The 25064-nt window shown below is 42.9% G+C and overlaps 1 protein-coding gene across 8 annotated transcripts in view; it reads left to right on the top strand.

Annotated features, from left to right (window-relative positions):
* The window catches only part of ZNF236 (zinc finger protein 236), a 255861-nt gene that overhangs the window by 63030 nt on the left and 167767 nt on the right, over nucleotides 1–25064 (top strand). For all 8 annotated transcript variants that reach the window (XM_068237058.1, XM_068237059.1, XM_068237055.1 and 5 more), the window contains exons 6-9: nucleotides 11251–11423; nucleotides 15868–16014; nucleotides 20053–20124; nucleotides 22724–22927. In XM_068237058.1, the coding sequence (XP_068093159.1) occupies nucleotides 11251–11423; nucleotides 15868–16014; nucleotides 20053–20124; nucleotides 22724–22927 (596 nt within the window). The remainder of the gene's footprint in view (nucleotides 1–11250; nucleotides 11424–15867; nucleotides 16015–20052; nucleotides 20125–22723; nucleotides 22928–25064) is intronic.

Here is a 25064-nt window from a genome sequence, read left to right as displayed (position 1 = left end):
CCTTTACAATATTTTACAGTATAGTTGAGGCATTCCCTTGCCCTTATCTGGTCTGCTAGCATATTATTCTGCTTTTCGTCCATCTCTTATGGGTTAAGAGACCCCCATTCTTTTCTGATTGGTGTGTCTGTAGCTTAAAGGAAACCAAAGGTGAGAGGGATATGGAGGCTGACCTATTGTTACCAGTTGCCCAGCAGTCCTGTTGATCATTGGCTGCAGTGGTGTCTGAATCCCACTCCTGAAACAAGCATGCGGCTAATCCAGTCAGGCTTCGGTCAGAGCACCTGATCTGCATATGCTTGTTCATGGTCTATGGTTAAAAGCATTAGAGGCAGATGATCAGCAGCACAGTAAGTCAACTGGTATTGTTTAAAAGGAAATCGATATGTCAGCCTCCATATAATTCTCAGTTCTGTTCTCTGTTAAAGAGACTCCGTAACAAAAATTGCATCCTGTTTTTTATCATCCTACAAGTTCCAAAAGCTATTCTAATGTGTTCTGGCTTACTGCAGCACTTTCTGCTATCACAGTCTCTGTAATAAATCAGCTTATCTTTCCCCTGTCAGACTTGTCGGCCTGTGTCTGGAAGGCTGCCAAGTTCTTTAGTGTTGTGGTTCTGCTATGAACTCCCCCTTCCAGGCCCCTCTATGCACACTGCCTGTGTATTATTTAGATTAGGGCAGCTTCTCTCTTATCTTTTACAAGCTGGATAAATCGTCCTCTGAGCTGGCTGGGCTTTCACATACTGAGGAAATTCAGACAAGGGCAAAGCTGTTTGCAGGAAGAAAAGAGCAGCCTGAAACTTCAGTGCATGAGAGATGCAGGGGGAAAGAAACACACAAATGATCTCTTGAGATTCAAAAGGAAGGGTGTATACAGCCTGCTTGTGTATGGATGTATTTTCTATGTGTGGACATACTGTACACCTACTTCCTGTTTTGGTAGCCATTTTGTTTGTTTATAAACAAACTTTTTAAAACTGTTTTTAACCACTTTTAATGTGGCGAGGAGCTGCGAAATTGTGACAGAGGGTAATAGGAGATGTCCCCTAACGCACTGGTATGTTTACTTTTGTGCGATTTTAACAATACAGATTCTCTTTAAGGCCCATAGACACGTGTGACTGGTGTCACCAACGGGCATCGGGGACCAATCCTTTAAACACAGGTGGGGTGAGCGGCGAGAGGAAAGGTATCGGCCATTGCTTAAAGTGAATCTGAGATGAAAAACTAACTATAACAAGTAACTTGTCTGTATATCTTATCTAAAGTTTAGATAGTTTACAGAGTAAATCTAGTTAAAAGCAGCTTCAACAGTATATGGCAGTGATGGCTAACCTTGGCACTCCAGCTGTGGTGGAACTACAAGTCCCATGAGGCATTGCAATACTCTGGCTACTCTAAGCATAACTCAGGGAGGCAAAGGCATGATGGGATTTGTAGTTTTGTCACAGCTGGAGTGCCAAGGTTAGCCATCACTGGTATATAATTATTTCTTCCTGTGATACAATGAGAGTGGCCATGTTCTGTTTGTCACATTACACACAGGCAAGCTGCTGTGCATCTCCAGCCCTCAGCCTATGAAAACTTCACTCCCCTCTCCTCCCCCTCCTCCCCTCTGCCTCTGATATATCTGGCTAGTAACACCTCCTCCTCCTGCCCATACTGAACTCTCATAAGCCCTTGCTACATCTGTTTGAAAGTGCCAAGGCACTGGAGAAGCTTTGGGCGAGGCTTGTTTAGTTTATAGGAAATTAGAGTATTTAAAAAAAAACTATTTGGCTTGAGGAATGCCCTATAAACTAATATGAAAGGAACACAATTATGCAATGAGTAAAAGTTTATCTCGGATCCACTTTAAGCAAATACATCCGCCTGGAGAATCGCTTGCTGGATGGAGGCCACTGTACACATGCCAGATTATCAGCCGAGCTGATTTTAATTGAGCACATGTACAGAGCTTTACACTGGGCTTCCTGCTCATCCCTCTTGCTCTCTCTCCCTCCTGCTCTCTCCTTCTAGACCCAGGATGCACCTGGGATAGCTCACACCTATTGCTACACTGGTTTGAGTCCATACCAGCACGCTTGGGCTTTTTTTTTTTTTTTTCTTTTTTCCCCTCTCCTGCTTATACTTCCCCTGTCTTTAGCTCTCATGGAGTCTCTGAGTAGAATTCCCCCCTATACAAGATTATACCCCCCACTGGTTTCTCAATATGCACAATTTACTGTCTGTTTGTAATAAGCCTATTCTACACGGACAGTGTGCCTATCCTGGGTTGCCCGGGTTACTAGGGCATGCCTATGACACACAGGCGGAATTGCTTCAGCTACGTGTGCCATTTAACCCATGTTACAGCGGCATGCCCCCTGTCAGACCTCGTTGGTGAACAAGCACTAGCGGTATAAAACAATCTTCCTGAGAACTTCCGTCTCAGTGTGCCCATGCAGCCTTACATAGCCGCTCCACCACATTTGCTGTAAGCATGCTCTTTTTCAAATAATAATAATTGGGAGAAACTGGACAAACTGGACAAACTCTGCGCAAACGTATGAATGGACACAGGCACACTATTAATGATACCAAATCTGGACTCCCAGTTGCTACACACTTTCGGTCCAACGGACACAGCATGAATGATCTTCGTGTCACTGCCCTGAAGGGCGGCTTCAAAACGTCAAATGACCGATTAATAGCAGAAACAAAATTTACAAATTGGTTCAAAGCTGTGGAGAAGGGTTTGAATAAGGACAACAACTTTCTATATTGGTATGAGATTGATGATATTTAAACTGTCTCAGCCACTCTAGCTGAACTTGTGAACTAAGAATTTACGATACCCCTGGGTCAATCCTAATACCAGGTCTGTGAGCAATGGAGTAAACAAGGATCCTTATCTCACCCCATTTAGATGGTCTGTTTGAATTAACCTCCCTGGCGGTAAGCCCGAGCTGAGCTCGGGCTATGCCGCACAGGGAGATATCTCAGCCCCTGGTGGGGCGATTTTCACAATGTAAAGTGCTGTGCGCGCAGCTAGCACTTTGCTAGCTGCGCGCACAGCTTGATCGCCGCCGATCTGCGGCGATCGCCCGCACGCAGCGGCAGAAGAGGCCCCCCCGCCAGAGCCCTGCGCTGCCCGGACCAATGAGTTCCGGGCAGCGCTATGGGCTGGATCGAGTGCGCCTGACGTCAGGACGTCGGCTGACGTCCATGACGTCATGCCGATCGTCGCCATGGCGACAGGAGAAGCCAAACGGGAACGCGTTATATACGCGTTCCCCTGTTTGCTATTGTTGCCGGCGGCAATCGGACTAGAGGGCCACATGCGCCCTCTAGTGGTGTTTCATGTAGCTACCACTCTGGTAGCTTTACATGAAACAAAACAAAAAATAAAAATAAAAAAAAACAAAAAACTTTTTTTTCACTATTTGAAAAAAAAAATTAACCGCCAGGAAGGTTAAGGCATCTTAATGACATATTTATGCTTGAAAAAAAATCTGTTTTCCCCTTTGATGTTGCATGTATATAAGCTGTCTGTACCACCAGCTTGCAAACTAACAGGATGTAACCCTGACGAAGGCTGCAAGGCCGAAAGCTTGTTTATTCTTATTCATTTGTAGTTAGCCAATAAATGGTATCATCCTGATTTAAAACTTCTTGCTTTTTCAAATAAATGATTGTAGCAGCAGTGCTGCAGTATGATCCATGTACCTCTACTTTTTGCCTTCTGCCCCTTAGCCAAGCTGTGCCTGAATGTGGACTTTAAAGGGATACTGTAGGGGGAGTCAGGGGAAAATGAGTTGAACTTACCCGGGGCTTATAACGGTCCCCCGCAGACATCCTGTGTTGGCGCAGCCACTCACCGATGCTCCGGCCCCGCCTCCGGTTCACTTCTGGAATTTCAGACTTTAAAGTCTGAAAACCACTGCGCCTGCGTTGCCGTGTCCTCGATCCCGCTGATGTCACCAAGAGCGCACAGCGCAGGCCCAGTATGGTCTGTGTCTGCGCAGTACACTCCTGATGACATCAGCGGGAGTGAGGACATGGCAACGCAGGCGCAGTGGTTTTCTGACTTTAAAGTCAGAAATGCCAGAAGTGAACTGGAGGTGGGGCCAGAGCATCGGTGAGTGGCTGCGCCAACACAGGATGTCTGTGGGGGACCATTAGAAGCCCCGGGTAAGTTCAACTCATTTGCCTTAGACCCCCCTACAGTATCCCTTTAATGTGTGACTGTAAAAGCAGTAGGATGTGAGGGTAACTGGAGGTCACACAAAAGGAGAAGCTTACGTTTAGTGCTGAAGCAGCAACTGTATAGCAGCTGCTTTATATATTGTTAGAATGTACACAGTGAAAGTCAACTATCACTGACTGATCTCAATAGGAAGAATTCTAATTGGTCAGTTTAACCTCCCTAGCTGTATGGACAGATATATCCATTCATAAAAACATGCTGTGAACAGTTTACAGTGTTTTGGAAAAGTATTCGGCCCCCTTGAAGTTTTCCACATTTTGTCACATTACTGCTACAAACATGAATCAATTTTATTGGAATTCCACGTGAAAGACCAATACAAAGTGGTGTACACGTGAGAAGTGGAACGAAAATCATACATGATTCCAAACATTTTTTTTTTAACAAATAAATAACTTCAAAGTGGGGTGTGCGTAATTATTCAGCCCCCTTTGGTCTGAGTGCAGTCAGTTGCCCATAGACATTGCCTGATGAGTGCTAATGACTAAATAGAGTGCACCTGTGTGTAATCTAATGTCAGTACAAATACATTGCTAAACACACAGCATGCAGCACTTTCTAAATATTGCTACACGTTACACACAACAAAACGTGTGCGTACTGTGAATGTCGCACAGACTTTGCATTGCTGTGCGTTAGTCTGCGTTATCATTTTTTATAACGTGCGACTTTAACGTCCCACTGTGAAAGAGGCCTTACTGATTATTTTAATGTAGTTAATCAGCTGCTGACATTTTTAACCATTTTTAGCTGAATGCCTAGCAGTGTACTGTAGATTAATTGTATATATTGTACATTCATTAGTATCCTGTGCTGGCAACAGTCACTGCACAAAAACGCTGCATATTAATTTCTGTTATTAGCCACATCCCTGAGCATGATTTGTAGTTCCAGAGACCTGTATTGTTGCTTACTACAGAAGAAGCATAGATGTGCAAGTCACAGGTAGCTGCAGAATGAATGTGCAGTGGTTAGATCTTTGGCCTGTCTCTAAAGTTGATGCGAGATCTCTGCAGAGGAACTATCGTTCCTCAATCTATCTGGCCAAATCTGCGAGTGTGGTTTGCACCATTAGGAACAAATGATTGTGTAAACCAGTGGTCCTCAAACTAAGGCCCACGGGCCGAATGTGGCCCCCTGAGGCTTTCCTGCAGGCTACCGTTACATACAATCTCCTCTGTGCCCCCAAGTCGCAGATTATGATTCAGTAAACCTTTCTACAGGTAGTCCCCGACTTACGAACGCCCAAATTACAAACGACCCGCCGATATGAACGGCATGGATTCTGTAATGCCATGGGAACAAGTAAAAAAATGTTTTTTCAAATTGGGTTTATAGTTTTTGAGAAAATAGATTTAAAAAAATAAATAAAAAGCAAACAAAAAAATGGTTTTTAAACTTGTATAAGCAGGTGCAGAGGTGACACAGAGGGGGGCACTGGAGGCATGGGGGGCACAGAAGAGGTACAGGGCACAAAGATGGCACAGTGTTCCGACTTAACAGATTCAGGTTAAGAATGAACCTACAGTCCCTATCTTGTTCGTTAACCGGGGACTACCTGTACTTGGCAGATCCAAATACTGTCAGCACACCAGTGTGGACTGAGGCCCCCTCGGTTGGACAGTATCCATTCTAAAGATTCAAAAAGCTTCTCCCACGACGGGGCTTCTGAACCTGATCAATAATTTTTTTCTTAGGGTGGGTTTTTCATGTTGTCTAAAATATCTTTTCAACACCTAGCAAGTGAAAAATGTTAAAAAGTAGACAAAGTTTACCTGAAGTGACGTGATCAACCGGTATATATTAAACTAGTCCTGCCCTAGTAAGAAATTCTCTGAAATACCTTTCTGTTTTCCAGTGCAGCAAGAAAAAAATGTGAATTGTTATCTATCCAAAAGAGCTTATCAGATTCAGTCCAGCTTCCTGAAAAGTAAATAGAGGCTACAACAGCTGAGAAAGTGTGACATAATGCTGGGTACACACTATGAGATTTTATGGTCGATTTATATAAATACTAAATAATAATAATAATAATGGTCGATTTACTGTCAAATCGATTTTTTCCAACATGTGATTTGCTTTCCGATCGATTTCCGAGCATTTTCCGATCGATATCCGCTAACTTTAATAGGAAATCGATCGGAAATTGGTCGGAAAGCAAATCGGACATGTTGGAAATAATCGATCTGACAGTAAATCGCCCAGAAAATTTCATAGTGTGTACCCAGCATAAGGCTTCTAATGAGGTTTAAGTGCAGGAAAGTTCATTACTAATCTTTCAGCTCATCAAGGAACAGTTGTGCATTCTAAGCAGCAACTATGACAGTCTGATGCAATCTTAAAAATTAAGCCATTAAACTGAAAATAAAAATATGAGACTATTGTTCTGTGTATCATGCAGACTACACAAAGCATAATTTCATAAGTTTTTATTTTCACTTCAGGTTCACTTTCAGAGTAATATTATCAGACTTAAAATAAACCTGAGGGGAAATAAATGTTAAAGAATATGATGTACATCGTTTCTAAACACATGCTGGCTCCTTATTGTGTGTGGCCTACCCTCCGTCTTGCCGATTTAGCCCCCGTTCGAAACTCCAGGGGAATCTCCAGGGCGCATGTGCTGTCCATCTGATGTGCTGTCCATCTGTGCATCCTCTCTGTACTCGCTCCCACACTGCTGTGTGCAGCATCCATCACCGGGAGCATCCTGGGCATGCAACTTTCTAAATGTTTCTGATCTATGTGTGCCCAGGATGCAGAGTGGACCACCCATGCGCTACAAACCGGGGTGGGGGGGGGGGGTTACAGCAGAAAGACTGCAGGGACGACAAACACATTAAGGAGCCTGGATGTGTCCAGAGGCCATATACATAGCTGAGGTTAAGTGTATTTGTAAATATTTATTTACAGCTACTAAACTATATGCCATTTACCCCAGATTGGGCATTGTTTGGGATCTCAAAAATAGATGGAGCAAAAGTCACTAGGGGGAGCAAAAACTTTCATTATTAATTTCTGCTCTGGCACGAAAAACAATTTTCTAACAATAACTATAACCTTTCTATAGTGCTTTTCTCCCATAAGAGTTCAAGTTGACAGAATACCCAAGCAGTGCAGGGTGACCCAAGACCACTAGGTTCAAGTTGAAATAATGCCTATTTGATGAACTGGCTTGAAACTTCCCAACAGAAAGAAACTCATACTAAATAGTTTTTCGAAGTTTGGGAAAGTCGGGAATCATTTGAGAAAACAAAACTGCGAGATACACACCTAAGGAGAGGGAAGGCACTGGGTCCTGTAAAGCCTTCCCTCTCCTCTCCTGGTCTCCTTTCCAGGGCTGTTTCCCAGGTAGCAGTATTCGCCCAGTTTGGTCAAATACTGCTCTCTCTGCCGCTTTGGAAGTCTTCGGGAGCCTGAGTGTTTCCGAAGATGGGTCGCTCCAGTCTGTGCTCGCACTAGCGCCCTCTCGTGCGTGCACAATATGTAGCCTCGGCGAGGAGAACGCCAGCGCATATTGGAAGCTAAAGTTCCTCCTAGTTTAATAAATGTTAGCACTTGTCTTGGATGCAGGGCATGCATTTTTCAGTCTGACAGAGGCGGTGTATGCCTGTGCGATTAACCATTCAATTGCTACATGTGTTTAGGGATGCGCAGCCTTTCCCCCCACCTTTCCTTAAAAATATGGAGCCTGTCTTCGGGGGGACCCGGCTCCCGAAGAGATCTGAAGTTCCCTGCAGCAGATAATTCAAATGGGGGAGCTAGGGCTGCAATGAGGTAACCAGGAGAGGAGCAGGAAGGCTCCCCAACCCTGTCCTCAAGGCCCACCAACAGTACATGTTTTGCAGGAAACCACACACATTCACAGATGAGGTAATTAGTGTCTCAGCAGAGCTGATTAACTACCTCTGTGGGTTTCTACAAAGCATGCACTGTTTGTGGGCCCTGAGAATAGGGTTGTGGAACACTGCTCTACAGGGCCCAGAGCTTACCCTCTTCCTAGGTAAGTATTTGGCTTTTTTTTTCTTTTAAAGAATAGCTGTTAGGTATAGGGTCTCAGAGAAAAAAAAACACATATGTCAGTAGCTAAATATTGGCTGTACTTGAATTACATATGCATTTCACTGTCCACGTTTGGATTTTACAGAATGTGTATATAGTATTTGCATAGATTTATGCTCCTGACAACTCATGGCAGGTTCCATGTTTGACTGTCTTGCATGAAGCCAATTGTGATGTAATATCCTCCCTTACCCTGCTTCCTGATTGATGATTCTTTAGCCCTCCCAAGTTCCAGCCCTCAGACACTCCCACCAGTCTCTGGTCTAACGGGGCATATTGTCTGTCACTCAGCATGGGGGGGGGGGGGAATATGGTGGGGGGGGGGGGGGTGATCATGCTGTCAGTGGGGGGGGGGGTGCTAGCGATCGTCCAGGGGAGGCTGTCAGAGAGGTGAGCCGTTTTAGTTCTATACTGGGAAGTCCGGATCTTTTCAATGATTCAACACTACTGTGCAGTGAATATTAATTAGCCACGTGGCTAGGAACAATAGCAGACTCCTGCAGTATACTCTAACGCTGCATGTGCACTGTGAACAGCACATTGATTTTTCAGTGCTGTGAGTTGGGCTGCAAGTTACAGGCTGCTGTAACATGAGCCTGTAACTTCCCACTGTGAAAGCAGCCTTAGGACGGGATAGGGAAATGAAGGGGAGGACCAAGGAAGTGCAGTAGGGAGAAGAAGCAGCCCCAGCATGCTCTGCAGTATCTCTGTTATGCGACCTGCGGACTCCTTAGGAGCTTGGGAATAAAGAGGATTGCTATTCAGCCAACAACAAAGTAAGAGAGATTTTCAACTTCAGTATTGCCTTTTTGGCTTACTTCTAAACTGTTTAACACAGGAGAATAGAGGTTTAAATGAGCTTTTGTAGCCTAACAGTTACTGTTTAATGATTCCCATTGACTTTAAAGAGAACCTGAACTGAAAATTATAAGTCAAAATAACCATACATAGGTCATATCGTAAGAGAACAGAGGCGCCAGCAGGATAAAAGGTAATACAAATTTAAAAATTTGCTCGGAGGCAGTGGTGGACTTGCCTCCGGAAAGCAGACTCAAAATACTGTCTGAATTAAACAAATGTATTATTGATACCCCAAAAGATGCAACGCGTTTCGCAGGCACAGCCCGCTTCATCAGGCAATAAGATAGGGGACAAACAGTAGCTCGTCAGTAGCACGAATAGCGCCTCAGAGGCGCTCTGTCCAACTGCCAAAAAACTTTGCAGCGAGCAGGGAAGCTGGCCAGCATCATTGTATAAATCCTTTTTAGGGGATATCTTTATAAAGGATAAAAGCCTTGCTAAGAATCCCCTATGAAGAGATAGACTAGTCCAAAACCTGTCACTTCTGTCAGATTTCTACTACCTACTGTAAGTGACAGCAACATAGGAGAAAAGTCATTTATGGCTCATTTTACTCTGGAAAAAGCATACTTCTTATTTGTCTACACTTGCACATATTTTAAATTTTACAATTTTCGCCATAGTGCCCCTTTAACACATTGGTATCTAGAGAGACAGATCCAGGAGGAGCCCCCCTCCCCCCCAGGTATAAGGGATCGAAGGGGAAATTGTGTCACATACCAGGGGACTAGTTAAGATTTCATTTTGTTATATTGCTCTTGTACAGAATATGTTTGTTTGTAAGGTTCTAAATAATGTGTTTATGCCACTTGTTCTATAGTGATGATTGCCTTCCTCTTTATTCTTATGCCTAAGGGCTCTTTCACATTAGGTCAGATTTTCTGCGTTTCAACGCAAAGGATAAAGTTTGCGTTACCCAAGGTGAAATGAAAGTCCATAGACTTTCATTTTAGCTTTCACATATAACGCAGCCTTTTTGTGCGTTGCGTTACACTGCACCCAGGCGCAGTTTTTCGGCCAACGCTAGCTTTATGCGTTACAATGTTAGTCACTGTAAAACGCACACTATGCGCGTTTTTAATCCGTTAACGCAGGCAATCAGTCCCAGAATGCAACAGAGGAACAATGTAGAAAGTTGAAAACTAAAAGAAAAAAAAATTACCTGCGTTTTCCTATGTCCTGTAACGCATTGAAAACGGATTAAAAACGCACACTCACTGCAGTGCAACGCATATTAAAACGCATACAACAAAACGTATGCTTTGAGCATTCTCCAACGCAAGCTCTGATGTGAAAGAGCCATAAGTGATTGTGAACTGTTCTACTTTCTATTCAAGAAAACATTGTTTATAAATATTTATTTTCTCTAAGATGCACTTTAAGTTGCTCTTAGGACAGAATGTTTTAAGTACTGTATATTTTGTGTAACGAAAGCTGGAAAGGAATTGGTAAAATCGGAAAAGTGCTCCTGTGAGAAAGCTCAGGAAAAAAAGATTTATTGGCTCTTGAATATGAAAACTACCTTTTGTGTCCCTGCCCTAAAATGTAACTAATCCGCATCTTGCGAGCTAAAACAATCCAGAGTGTGTCAGTCAGGCTGGTAGCTTGAAAATGACTGTTGTGCATATTTTTTCCAAAGTTGCCTTCTTGTTATAAAATTAAACATGTCATTTGGAAACTGTTATAGTCTTAAAACTTCAGAAATGTTGCGATAGGCAATATGGAAAGGTAATACCGTATATGAAAGTATTTCTGAATGTCTTGTTTTATGTTTATGACACTTCTCTCTTATGAGCTGCTTGAGTGATAATTGTGCAAAGCTTCCAGTTATGTTCAGTAGCAGCCAATCAGCTGTGACGAGCAGCAACCTGTCATTGGCTGCATTTGCATATGTGGGATACAGCCTATAGTCCATTATCAGTGTTTCATACTGTTACTTTTTAGTTTGTGAAAAATAAATGCCTTTCCTGACCATGTCGGAGAGCTGCTGTATTTCTTGAGTTTTATGTGATCCTTTTTGCATACTTTTACTTTGCTCTTGCAGTAACCACACCTATTTATGGTTTATTATTGCAGGTGAAAGACCCTTCAAGTGTAATCTGTGTGGAAAAGCTTTTAACCAAAAGGGGGCGCTAGCCACTCATATGGTGAAGCACACTGGGGAGAAGCCTCATGCCTGCGCTTTCTGTCCGGCTGCCTTCTCTCAGAAAGGCAATCTGCAGTCGCACATACAACGGGTTCATTCAGAGGTAAACACTCCAGCATCCAGTTACTGTCTATTTGCAGACTGTGAGCTGCTGAAAGTGTCAGCAGGAATTGATGGGAATAATGAGCCCTGGATGGAGAAGCATCAGTCATTCTGATGCCCTTCTTTCTCCTGGTACACTGGTACGCCAATCCAGTCTTCTGGAGGTCTGTTTTGTGCTATTAACCTGTACGCTTTTGTCATAAAATACATTTGAACAGAATCAATCAATAAAATGGTAACCTTTACAATTATTTATACAATTTCGGCTATCTTTACACTAGAAGCCATGCCTTGCAGTCTACTTTTCCTTCTTTTCTAGTTCAGATAACCTTCATGGATGAGACAGATGCAGTTATCGGTACTCCGATGCACTGAAGGAAATTCCTACATGCTGGTTTAGAACGGGGACAGTCTGAATGCTCTTCCTGCCAATCTGAGCTGGTCAGTCTCCAGGCTGCACACAATTTGTATCATATGTGCATGCAAGGTGGAAAAAAGATCAGTTCAATTACCATGTCTAGCGCTGACTGTTGAGCAGTCAGTAGGAACACAGGAGGTGAGGATTGGGAGACTTACTACAGCTGAATAATAGGTTACCTATCCACAAATATCTGGGCACTGGCTGCTGATATTTCATGTGAGAAGTAATCCACAAAGTGCTTGATGTGAGCAGGTAATTTGGGCACCACTATAGGCCGTAATATGAATTACGGCTATATTGGCGCTCACTGGTAATAGGCAGACCTATACTAAAGAAACCTGTTCAGCAAGCCAGCACCTATCCAGTAAGGAGTCCTTAGGCTAGACGCCATAACACTGCTACTGCCTACTGAGCGTGCCCTAGTGGCTGCAGCCCTGACGTGCTTTCAGTGCGCCATGAGAAAAGCGCAATGTAAATGTTATTTGTCTTGTCTTATCTTGTCCTTCTCAACTACAGTCCTATCTCCTTTCCCTCTCCTCCTCAGAAATGATGCTTAACCTCCCCGGCGTTCTATTGAGATCGCCAGGGAGGCTGCGGGAGGGGTTTTTTTAAATAAAAAAAAAACTATTTCATGCAGCCAACTGAAAGTTGGCTGCATGAAAGCCCACTAGAGGGTGCTCCGGAGGCGTTCTTCCGACCGCCTCCGGCGCCCAGAATAAACAAGGAAGGCCGCAATGAGCGGCCTTCCTTGTTTTGCTTAGATCGTCGCCATAGCGACGAGCGGAGTGACGTCATGGACGTCAGCCGACGTCCTGACGTCAGCCGCCTCCGATCCAGCCCTTAGCGCTGGCCGGAACTTTTTGTTCCGGCTGCGCAGGGCTCAGGCGGCTGTGGGGACCCTCTTTCGCCGCTGCTCGCGGCGAATCGCCGCAGAGCGGCGGCGATCAGGCAGCACACGCGGCTGGCAAAGTGCCGGCTGCGTGTGCTGCACTTTATTTGAAGAAAATCGGCCCAGCAGGGCCTGAGCGGCAGCCTCCGGCGGTGATGGACGAGCTGAGCTCGTCCATACCGCTCAGGAGGTTAAATAGGCAGGGCTCTCGTTCACCTTATGTGCCATTATTGCTGTGTTCAGTGGTTGTGTATTTTCTGTCTATGTACAATGCACTAGCTGACCTGTTTAATTGTCTGTTTTCTGCATCCTATAGTTTTGTAAGGGCCCTTTTCCACTAGCAATCGCTAGTGTTCACGCTGGACGGTAGCGATTGCTGAATCGCAAAATGCAGGAAAGTTCCGGCGATTGCGTTCACGATTTTGCTATGCTGTAGTGTGCATAGCGAAATCGCGGCAAATATCGCTCCACAGGGCGATCGCGTTTGAGGCAAAAACGAATCGCGGTAGTGGAAATAACCTACCGCGATTCCTATGTTATTTAGCAAACCGTAGCGATGTAAAAAATCACTAGCGGTTTGTAATTTTGCGATTCAGCATCGCAAACGCCGCTAGTGGAAAAGGGCCCTTACTGTCTATACTTTGTATTCTCTATTGTACAACACAACGGAAGAGGCTGGTGCTATTTTAATCCAATATAATAATATTATACATCAAATCACAAGGAAATGTTAGCTGTGATGAAAGCACTAGTGATGGTTTTTGAGATGCAGATAACTGAGTTGATGCCAATTTTAGGCTACATTTTATGAATTTATGCTCCTTGAACATAGACCAATCATATTTTGCTACGGTGGCAGTTTATTGATCTATTTTCAAGCTGCATAAAATTAGCACAAGCATTTCCATCAAATCAGAATTCTTTGTATCTGATTAACCATCCCTAGAAAGCACTTCTGAGGCTAAAGGATGAAATAAAGTCAAAGTCAGGGAATGTGAATTAGTACTACAGTATAAATAAACAAGCAGGTAGAGCAGGAAGTGTACTTCATATCTAACTGACAAATATTTTTTAGTGGGTAAAACAAAATATAGTCTATCTGTCAGCATTATATTTAAATAATTTCTTTAAGCTCTAGAGAAAGACCATTGGTAGTGAGTGCATTATTGATGAATTGGAGACAGCCGTATGATGATTATGCCTTAGGGTACGTACAGACATACGATAACGATCGTTCGTTCTGAACGACGAACGATGTTAAAGGAGGTATCGGCCGATGATCGTTTGAAGAAAGGCTACTTTGAACATCGTTCGTGTACGAACGATCTTGGAACGAGCGTTGCGTGCGCAACATGATGTATAAACTGATTTCAAACACAAGTGTCAAAAAGAACTGTTTGAGCATGTGCAAAGCTTTGAGAACGAACGATCAACGACCGATCGTTGTACAGACATTACTTTTTGAACGATGGTCGTTGGAAAAGATCTGGCAGAATGGATCGTTCTTTACCAACGACATATCTCGTTGGTCGTTCGTTTTAATGATCGTTCGTGCACTTTTTACGAACGATCGTCGGGCAATGTTGTCGGTAACGATCGTTTCCAACGACTATAGTCTGATGTCTGTACGCACTCTTACTTACACTGACTCTAGTTCCCACAGTGTTGCGGAAAGTGAGGGTGGATAAGGTGAGTTTGCTGATGGTTGCTCCATATTAGGCCAGGAGAGCTTAGTTTTCTCTATTACTAAAGATGTTAAAAGAGATGTGATATAGGGGAGAGGGATCTATCTTAAGGTGGCCACACACCAATACATTTTTAAATATCTGTTCAATTTAAGAATTGCAATCAGTTTTTTTGACTGATTGTAACATTTCAAAAATATGACCGATGTACCACACACCTATATTCAATTTTTCCCCAATTATGATAAAAATGATTGGAAACGCTGAGAAAATTGCTTGGGTGTGTATATTAATAAATTGACAATCTAACACACACCATACAATCTTTAGAGAAATTGAAGAAAAAATATCTGACATTCCGGATAGATAAAAATCGAAAAAAATGGGAAATCCGTTCGGATTTTTCGGTCGAATGAAAAAAAAAAGCTTTCGATTTTTTTGGGGGGAGATCCGATCATTTTTATTGAATTGACGTAAAATCGGATTATTTTAATGTATTGTGTGTGGCCACCTTTATGGTGACCACGAACGTTCCAATTTCTATAGAAGTGAAATCGTTCACTATACCATCAGTGAACCAATCTTTGCTTCCCATCTATCACAACCGACAAGGAAATACAAATTTTGGTTTGACAAAAATCAAATCCGATGACTGTTTTTATAATCGTTTGTAATCCATTGTGCCCATCAATAGAGATTATTAACAACCAATCCGATCAGAATTTCTGATCGCTCCAGCAATTTTTTGCTAGAAATTGGACCGTTAGTGGCCTCCTTTATGGTGGCCACTAATGATCCAATCTTTTTAGTTCAATCTTACCAAATTATGTAGTAGTAGGGTAAACTGAGTGAATATATTGAATGGATACTTTAGGCAGTCCCTTATATTCCATAGAAATGGTAAGATTGGACAAATAAGATTGGATACTTAGGCCCAGTGCACACCAAAACCGCTAGCAGATCATCAAAACGCTAGCGGTTTTGGGAGCAGAGAGCAGATATTTGGCCGGGTGCACACCAAGTGGATTTTGTATGCGATCCACCAGCCGCATCAGCCAGTGAAAACGCTTGGCTATTGTATTTCAATGTGTGGTGCACACCGGCGGTTTGAGGTTTTTTTGCAAACGCGCAGCAGGAGGCGCGTTTGTGGCTTGGCAAAAACCTCAAACCGCCGGTGTGCACCATCCCATTGCAATACATTAGCCAAGCATTTTTCCAGGCGGATGCGGCCGGCGGATCGCTCCAAAAACCGCTCGGTGTGCACTGGGCCTTAGTGGCCACCAATGGTCAAATCTGCTGACCATCTCCTAGATAAAAGTGTTGGACAAGTATAAGACCTGTCCTGTTAATGATTCTCTTTCTTCTGTCTTTCTCCTCTCTTCAATGTTGGACATTTTAAGGTTGTTTTTTTACACATGACTGTATCTAATATTTATCATTTTTGTTAAAGGTAAAGAATGGTGTTACATACAACTGTACAGATTGTAGTTGTGTTTTTAAAAGCCTTGGCAGTCTGAATACTCACATCAGCAAGATGCATGTACTGGGATCACAGACTACATCACCCTCAGCTGGAGCACCAACACACATCACCACGGTAAATAGGCACATTTCTGTAATATATAGTGTGGATTATGTAAATGTTTTACATTTGCAGGGAGGCTTTTAAACATTTTAGCTAATGCAATTTTCTGTTCTACCTCTGAAGGGCCCAACAGAGGTAGAAACAAGAACTGCATTAGCTCAAACTACCGAGCAATAAAATCCCCAAAATATACTTTAATGCTTCCTAACACGAGCAAGCCTGCAAGTGCAGAGGTAATGACTTAGCCTTTGGAGCTGAAGATTGTGAGTTCATATCTTGTTTATAACAATTACTAAAGCTGCTTGTTTATTTGCCTATGTGTTCTCCCCCAGCATATAACAGTACTTGCTTCAGAGCCTACAAGAATGTCAGATACAAAATGTCTTGTACTCCTGCTTCACCTGGGGAAACAGCAATTCTCAGCTATTAGCACAGCCCAAATGTGCAGGGGAGAATGCGTCAGTAAGCCTGTGCTTTGATGGACAGGATCTCTAAATATGCTGTGAAATAACCTTTCTAGTCAACCTTTAAATAAAACAACAACAGAAATAAACAGTGCTGAACATGTGATGATATTCTTATTAGGTACATGCTACAGTAGATTTTTTTTTTCACCATAGTGCACCTTTTAAAGAGAACCTGAGATGGGAAAAAATAAAAATGTACCTGGGGCTTCCTCCACGCCTCTCCAGGCTTATTGCTCCCACACCAGCTTCCTCCGCCTCCTCGTTTGGGCCCGGAAAGTCCTCCGGTCCAGGGCTGACTGCACATGTGCGGCCTGGTGGAGCGCTCATTCCTGTCGCCGGGAGTGTTCTGCGCCTGTGCAGTACTACTGCGCAGACACTAGTACTGCCCCTTCTCTCTTCCCTCATTTATCCAGGGGAAGATGTGAATGTAATAAAGTGTGTCTAGTCTAAACTGTTTGAAGTACATAGTCCTTTCTCCACCCCCCCCCCCCCACCCCCTGCTGATGTGAAAACTTTTGTTTGCTCATTGTCTTATCTGCCGGTGATTACTTTTACTTACCTGGGGCTTCTTACAGCACCTCATAGTTTAGGAGGCCTCTCAGTGTCTTCAGTGAGTTTTTTTTTTTCAGTAATTTTTTTAAAAACAAAAATATTACTGATGCCGATGTATCTAATTTAGCACATATGCACATATTATTATGTAGAATTTTGTGTGAGGCTAAACATTGAATGAAGTACTTAAAACTTTAAAGCAAAAGATGCCTTGCCAGCTGCCCACCGTCATGCCCAAAAAGTATTTATACACTTTTTCCCTTTAAAATCTGTTGTAAGAATTTGTTATATCCCAGTAATTGTCCGTGTAAGACATGTTTTTGATAGTGTGAGCTAATATCATCTAGATTCAGTTTTGGCTATTAATACCCTCTCTAATGACATCCCCAAGACACTGGGCAAAACAAATCTTATATAGCAAAGGGTGACACCCTTAAATGTTGTGGTTTTCCATAACACACCCCAGCAGGGCACCATGGGGTTGATGCACTGACTGCATGGCATTATTACAATTACTAGCACCAACAGTGTTGCTTTGTGTCACGCAATTAACACAACCCACAGTACATGATTAACACGAGCGTTACTACGGTAATGCATGACCCATGTGCTGCAGGTCACGTTAGTTGCGTAACATCTGGTAGACTGCTGGCTGTAGTAATGGTAATATTGCCGTGCGCTGCCTGAGCTTGCCAATATTGCCGGCAGTTATTGAATCAACCCTGATGTCTAATAGGGCAAGTTAATATGACTGTGGGGTGCAGAAATGATACACTGTCTCCTGATTCTGCTCTACAATGCAGATTTTCTGGCTGCCCTGCTGATCCTCTGCCTGTGTAATACTTTTAGCAGATCACTTTCACTTCTTTCTTTCACTGTGCCTGCGCGGCAGTGGCCGTGCGCGTCCTCATCAGGTGCAGTAGAGATTTTCTCTTACTGCGCCTGCGCAGGATGCTCCGGGCCACAGGAACACGTAGGAGGATACACGTGGCCAGGGTGCAGTGGACGTTGACTTAGAAATTGGCTTCCACTGCGTATAGAAAAGTGATCCACGGTGGTGAAATGGAGGATTGTTTTGATATGGCGTAGGCACAGGTCGGCTGCAGGGGGCTGGGAGAAGCCCCAGGTAAGTGAAAATCTTTTTTTTTTTTTTTTTTTTTTTTTTTTTTAAAGATACTTCAGTTCCGCTTTAAAGTGTGCAGAGCACTTTTCTTCTTATTCACCGTGCTCTGTTGTGTTGCAGAATTCTGCATGTCAGTTCACTACCCATATAATTATATGGGGCTATTCTCAGTACTGCATTGCAATGGATCCCATTACTCTATCTCGCTGCATGCAGGCTTTGTATTAAAGTGTACCCGAGATGAAACACCATACTAGGGTACCATACTAGGGGCTTCTTCCTTAAAGCGGAATATAACCCTGCATTTCAACTTTGCTCTAAAATATTATTTACAGCATATTATATGCAAAAAGCATTTTTTTTTTTTACTAGACCAGCATTGGAAGGGTTAAACACAGAGGTTTAAAGGTCCTGGAGAGATATGCAGAAGTTCAGATAGATACATTCTATTTAGTTACATGTATCTATTGATAAACAGTTACACACTCTTTGGCTGTCGTCCAAGCTCCTTCTCAGTGAGAGAGATGAGTCACATTCAAGACTTAGATACATTATGTAAACAAAATGTATCTATTTCAGCTTCCATGCGTCTGCAGAAATCTAAAGGAACTTTAAAGCCCTGTGTAACCCTTCCAATGCTGGTCTGGTAAAAAAAAAAAATGCTGGTTGCATATAATATACTGTAAATAATGTTTTAGAGCAAAGTTGAAATGCAGGGTTATATTCCGCTTTAAGCACGTGCCTATGAATTGGCCGGCAGCGGTAATTACTATTCCCCTTCCAGGCCACCATGCATAGTGGGGGAAAGGTGTAATTATTGCTGGCGGCCGAATTACAGTGTTTTTGTAGTAATTTGATGGCTCTCAAATTGCCGCTATAGCCGTAATTCCTATTCCAGCCTATAGTGGCGACGGCTGCGCCAAAATCTCCTTAGCTGTTATTACAGTGCTCATCCTTAAGCCCCCTTGAAGCCGCTCAGTTCCTCGCCATCGCCCCGGATGGCTTCTGTCCCTCAAACGGTCTGAAAGCCTGGCTCCCCTGTCATGCTCTCGTGGCTGGAAGCGTTCTACACTTGTGCAGTACTAATGCACAGGCGCAGAATGCTCCCAGCGATGAGGAAGCACACGTGTCCAGACTGTGCACGCGCAACGGATAGTTTACCGGGTCATACTGCGGGGGACAGGAGCCATCCATGGAGACGGTAAGGGACTGAGCGGCCTCAAGGGGGCTTAAAGTGTACCAGAAATTAAGAAGAAAAAAAAACCCGAAAGATTTGACACTTACCCGGGGTTTCGACCAGCCCCATAAGCTCGTCTGAGTCCCACGCCTTCCTCCCGCTGCCTGCCGTTCAGCCACAATCAGCCCCGGTACCAGCTCAGTCGTGTCCAGTCTGCATCTTCTGCGCATGCAGACCATGGCAGATGGCGAACGGCAGACAACGGGAGGAAGGAGTGGGACTAGGGCAAGCTTATGGGGCCCTGGGTAAGTATCAAATATTTCAGGTTTTTTTTTATCTCTGGGTCACTTTAAGGAAGCCCCAGATAAGTATAGAATCTGAGTTGTCTTTTATCTCAGGTTCACTTTAAAGTCTATATCCAATCTCCATTGCAGTTCATTCATTATAATGCGTGGGTTATGCAGCGCACCACTGTGAATCCAGCCTTTAATACTTTGAAGTATTAAAGCACCAAAGACAATAGCTAGGAGGGAGATAGCGGAAAGTAGGTTTACAAGCGGAAAATGGCTTACTGTAATTTTTTTTTGAAATGGGTATATTACTGGATTAAAAATGCCAAGTCTGTTTTTGTAGTTGATTGGTGTTACTCATTTGTTTGCTAATTTTTAGGATTTATTTTCAAGCTTGTCATTTTCACTGTTAGCTATTAAAAAATGATTTGTCATTGAAAGGATACATCACAGCCACCAGCAATGTCTGACACAACTCTCCTGCAGCAAGCATCTGATGACAAATGGAAAAATGTAAGAAGAAGAAAAATGTAATGCTTGTTCCGTAGTTCTTTTTATTTTTTTTATTTATTTTTTTGCATGTTTATCATAGAACACTTGTAAAAGTTTTATAAATCCTATAAGTCCTTGGCTTAGCACTTTACAAAAACTAGCAAAAAAAAAGATGGATTTCTGTTCTTATTAAAAAGAAATACTGCTATTACAATCAATCACCAGCTTATTCCCATTCTTTCTTGGAGCATTCAAATCCGCTTCCAATCATGCAGAAGAGAGAAAAATGAAATAACCCTTTATCAAAGTTTTCTGTAATTGCAACTTCCTCTTGCTTCTTTTTATTCAGTTCGTAGTCATTTTGATAATAGGCAATATTTAGCCTGGAACATGAGAATTTGATTCTCTATACGGTTAAAGCATTCAGTGAAAACTGCTCAAAGTCGGGCTCCCTTTACAAATAATGTGGAATACTTAAGAATTATAACAACTTTTCTCCTGAACCACCCCAGAATTCATGTGAATTTCATTTTTTCATGGCCTCATAAACTTTCATAACCACATCAGACAGTTCTTTTCATTTTTATTTTTTGGTGTCTTTTCATTTTAAAGGAATATTGAATAACCTTTTCTTGTGCCTCTTGGCCTGAGCTCATCCTCCTTGTGCTGTTTCCCTGCCATGAGTGTCTCACCTCTGTCCTAGGGTGCATACGCAAGTCCAATATTGATTGCCCAATTTTACCACCTCCATGTAGTATGAAGGTCAATACCAGACTGTGAAAACTATGAACTGATTGTGTAGGTAAGCTTGTACTACATGGAAGTGGTAAAATTGGCCAATCAGAATTAGATATGTGTACCAGGCTCTAGCTCTGTTACACCAGCTATCAGGGATGCAGTACAGGCTGTCACTCTGGCTGTGTTTTTAGATCTGTCTTTTGTTCACCCACATGGAGAGCTCCTTTGACTGCATGTTGTCTGTTCACAGCAAAAGATTACCCACGCAAGCACCGCAACTCAAATCAACTCCACAGGCCACATGCAATTTGAGGTGATAAGAAGCTCAAAATGTGCGAGCTTCTTATCACATCACATCGCTCAGGATTTACCGGCAAACTCAATTGCCAATTTCACCTGAGCAGTTTCCTAGCATAAAGGAGCATAACTCAGGTGAATACTAGGTATTTGCCTGAGCGATGCTCTTGTGTCCAATGTGATGGGGAGTAAGGCATTTATGCCATGAAGCTGTCCATCAGCACCACGGCACTGCTGCCTCGCTCCCCACACTTACCCGCCGCTTGTCGCTGCCCGTGGGACCCACTGGGACCTTCGCCACTGCCATCTTCTTTTTAATGGGAGCCCCAGCAGAAGCATCTTTGAATGTCCCGCTGGGGCTGCCCATTCATCCACTAGGCGGCAGCGGGAAATATCACGGCGGGTCCGGTGGGAGGACGCTTTAATCAAGATTTAAAAGAAGAAAGAAGTGACAGATGAAAAACAGAATAATAAAGACATTTTTTTTTTTTACTTAGTTTATTTTTTACCATTGTATATTAAATAGGTATAGGGTCAAATTTGACCCTCTATACCCATTTACCTGGAAGGGACCCGTTTGGTGCTCATGCTTGCTACACAGCCATAGCAGTTAAGGCACCTGTTTTTTCACTGACCTGAGGAAGCGGGCAAGCACCCGTGAAACGCTTTGTCAATTTTATGTGCCTAAATAAAAGACCTTTATTCAATAAACTGGTCCAAATTCTTCAAGAGAGGTAAGATTACCTCTCTGTTTATAAGGTTAACAGCTTATTAGCCTATCTTTGATGCATTGGGCGCCTCCACCCCTGTTTTAAAAATAATGCTTGTTATTTACAGGGAACGTGTGCTTTCAGAATTCAAGAACCTCAGTTTTGTATTTAGGTGTGATGGTTTTCAAAGTAATTCCTCTATTTTCACAGCTCTGCCCACTAGCTCTGTCCAGCTGTGTGTCCAGAACTGACAACGTGTAACATTGTCCTTCAGTGAAAAGAAAAAGCTGTGTTTTTAGATTCATGCTGGAAGCTGTGCCATGTAAATACATTTTATAATAAGTCAAATTGGCGTGTAAAGGTTGTCCAGTTCTTTGTCTGGCCAAATTTCATACTTCACCTAAATGGGAACAAGGGTTTGGTAACTCGGCTTTTAAAGATGATTTCTTAATTTTGTATTCAAGTAAATTAAATTTTGATCTGTTTTCTGTTCTTTGCACTTTCACATTTGATGGTGGTGTTTTTTTGAATTCTCGGATTATGTAGCAAGGCCAGGCAGATTGAAGAGAGCTGGAAGTAAATTACTTGTTTCTAGCGCTGTTGGTGGACACATGGAACGGCCACCCCGCAGCTCGACAAAAGGGATTAAATGTAATTTGAAAGACATGAAAGGCAAAAAAAATCCCACAGAGATCAATTGAAGCTAATGTAAAAGGGAAATGGGCAGGACTGGCAAGCCAAGTGGTTATTGCCTTTGGAAGTGGGCTAATTCGCTTGACATTAATCATACTTTATTTTGAATCTCTGCAATGGCAGTATTTTTCTGAGGAAATTGGAGGTGACTTTATTAGTGAATTTTGTTCTTCTTTCCACAGCAGGCAGTAGTGTTCCGACCTGTTGCAGCTCAGACAGACACCACCGGCTCTTCAGCTTCTGGACAGCAAGGACCTCAGCCAGCTGTGACTGATGTTATTCAGCAGCTTCTAGAGTTGTCTGAGCCTGTGTCTGTAGAAAATCCCTCTCCGCAGTCAGGACAGCCACTGAATATTGCTGTGGGCATTAACAGAGACATTCTTCAGGTGAGTAGGTGGACACTGAGATAAAAGGGCTCCCCACTGCAAATGACATGAAGACAAATGTTTTTACTTTGTTTAGTATCAAATCCAGCTGTTAACATCACTTTTCTGGTCAAATAAGGGAATGCGAGCTAGTATGTAATGACTAGGAGTTCTTGCTCCCAGGTAAGTATGGTAAATGGTTCTGCATTTGATTTGTCTATTTTCAAGCTGCCTTGTATGAAACTGCTATCAAATATTCATCAATTCAGAAAATATTATTTTTGACTATCTCTACTCCCTGGTTGTCTCAGGGGCTACCTGAGAAATGACCTGGATTATTCCACCCTGTACAACTGTTTGATTCAAGTGAGTTGACTACTCTCAGAAGCCACCAGTTGATTTCTACCCATCTCAGGAATGGAGGTTATGTTGATCTCCTCTGTAGATATTTGATATCAGGTGAGCATAGGCCCCCTCTGGACAGCCTGCATCCGGTCATACTGAGAAAAAGAGTCCCATGTAATCTCACTTGGATTGAGCATTTTACCTATACAATTTGTTGGCCTACAAAAGTTGCAAATTTCTTGCATATTTTTCTGGGTGTTTGTTTACTCAGGATTCTGACCAGTGCTGGGAAGTTAAAGCAGAACTGAAATCACCTAAAAAAAATAAGAGTTTCACTTACCTGGGGCTTCTGCCAGCCCCCTGCAGCCGATCTCTGCCCACGCCATCCTGAACCGATACTCCGCTCCCCTGCCGTGTCTCACTTTTCTTCACGCAGTGGAAGCTGACTTTAAGTCGACAACCACTGCACCCTGGCCGCACGCATCCTTTTCCGCACTCCCATAGCAGGAGCACCCTGCGCTGGTACAGCACTAGAAAATCTATACCTGGCGATGGGAGCGTGAACGAGGACACACGGCCTGGGCTGCACAGGTGCAGTGTACTCCAACTGAAGTGATAGTGAGCCGCGAATGGAGAATCGTATGGTAACTTTGTGGGTACAGGTCGGCTGCAGGGGGATGACAGGAGCACCAGGTAAGTGAAAAAAAATTTTGGGAGGTGATTTCAGTTCCGCTTTAACCCTGACGTGAGTTTACAAAAAATACTTAGCTACTCACCCAAAAAGAGGGAAGGCTCCATATCCCATAGCTTAGAGCCTTCTTGGTCCTCTCTTGGTGTCCTTATGCCAGCTCTGTCCCCCAGGTGAAATTATGCAACCTTCAAGTCAAATACGTCTTTGGCCCTTCTTGGGCAGCTTTCGGAAGTACTCATGTCCCCAACCTCCGAAGACAAGCGGGACTGTACCACACCCATCTTTGGAAGCACTTGGCAACTCAGGTCTTTCCTAAGCTTTTTTGAACGGGGGAACAAGGAAACAGAGAGCAGACAGGGAAGGCTCTATGGGATCCAGTTTCTTCCCTCTTTTTAGGTGAGTAGCTAAGCAATTTTTTAAAACTTGCTTCAAATTTGCTTTAGGACTGGTTCAACTACAAGCGCCATTTAAAAATCACACATAACATTTCATTTGCAAGAGCTTTTTAAAGCTTAGAAAACCACTTGTAGTGTGAACCAGCCCTTAAAGTCTATATCACATCAGCCTATATTCACTTCTAATCTAAAATCGATGTAATCAAATGACCAGAAATTCATGAATTGAATTTGATATAAAAATTCCCATTTATGTTCTTGGTCTCTCCTTAAAATAAAATAAAAAAAACACAATTTGTGTGCTAAAATACAGACAGAACGAAATCCGCACACCCGCAGGTAGAGTCCAAGGGTTTTTATTAAATCCAACTCACAAAGGCAGTAAAATGGCTGACATGTTTCGGATCATATCCTTACTCATAGCCTAAACATAATGACATCTTGACATTAATTTTATATATTGATATCGTCTTAATTTTGTATTGTGCAGTTTTGTATTTTTGTATTTTTGCATCTTAAATACTGTATTCTGTGTTTTTATACATAGTAATATTATGATGGTGGTTTTCTCCATGTATACATTCCTGCAGGTTTTCATTCCTGCACCTTTAAATCCCCTTTGGTCCCAGGGGTGTACACCCTTAGGGGCGGGGCTGTTTAAGTATATATGGTCCACCAAGATGTCATTATGTTTAGGCTATGAGTAAGGATATGATCCGAAACATGT

Source organism: Hyperolius riggenbachi, chromosome 5 (assembly GCF_040937935.1).
Source record: "Hyperolius riggenbachi isolate aHypRig1 chromosome 5, aHypRig1.pri, whole genome shotgun sequence".
In the NCBI taxonomy this organism is placed as follows: domain Eukaryota; kingdom Metazoa; phylum Chordata; class Amphibia; order Anura; family Hyperoliidae; genus Hyperolius; species Hyperolius riggenbachi.
This window is presented reverse-complemented; position numbering and strand designations above follow the sequence as displayed.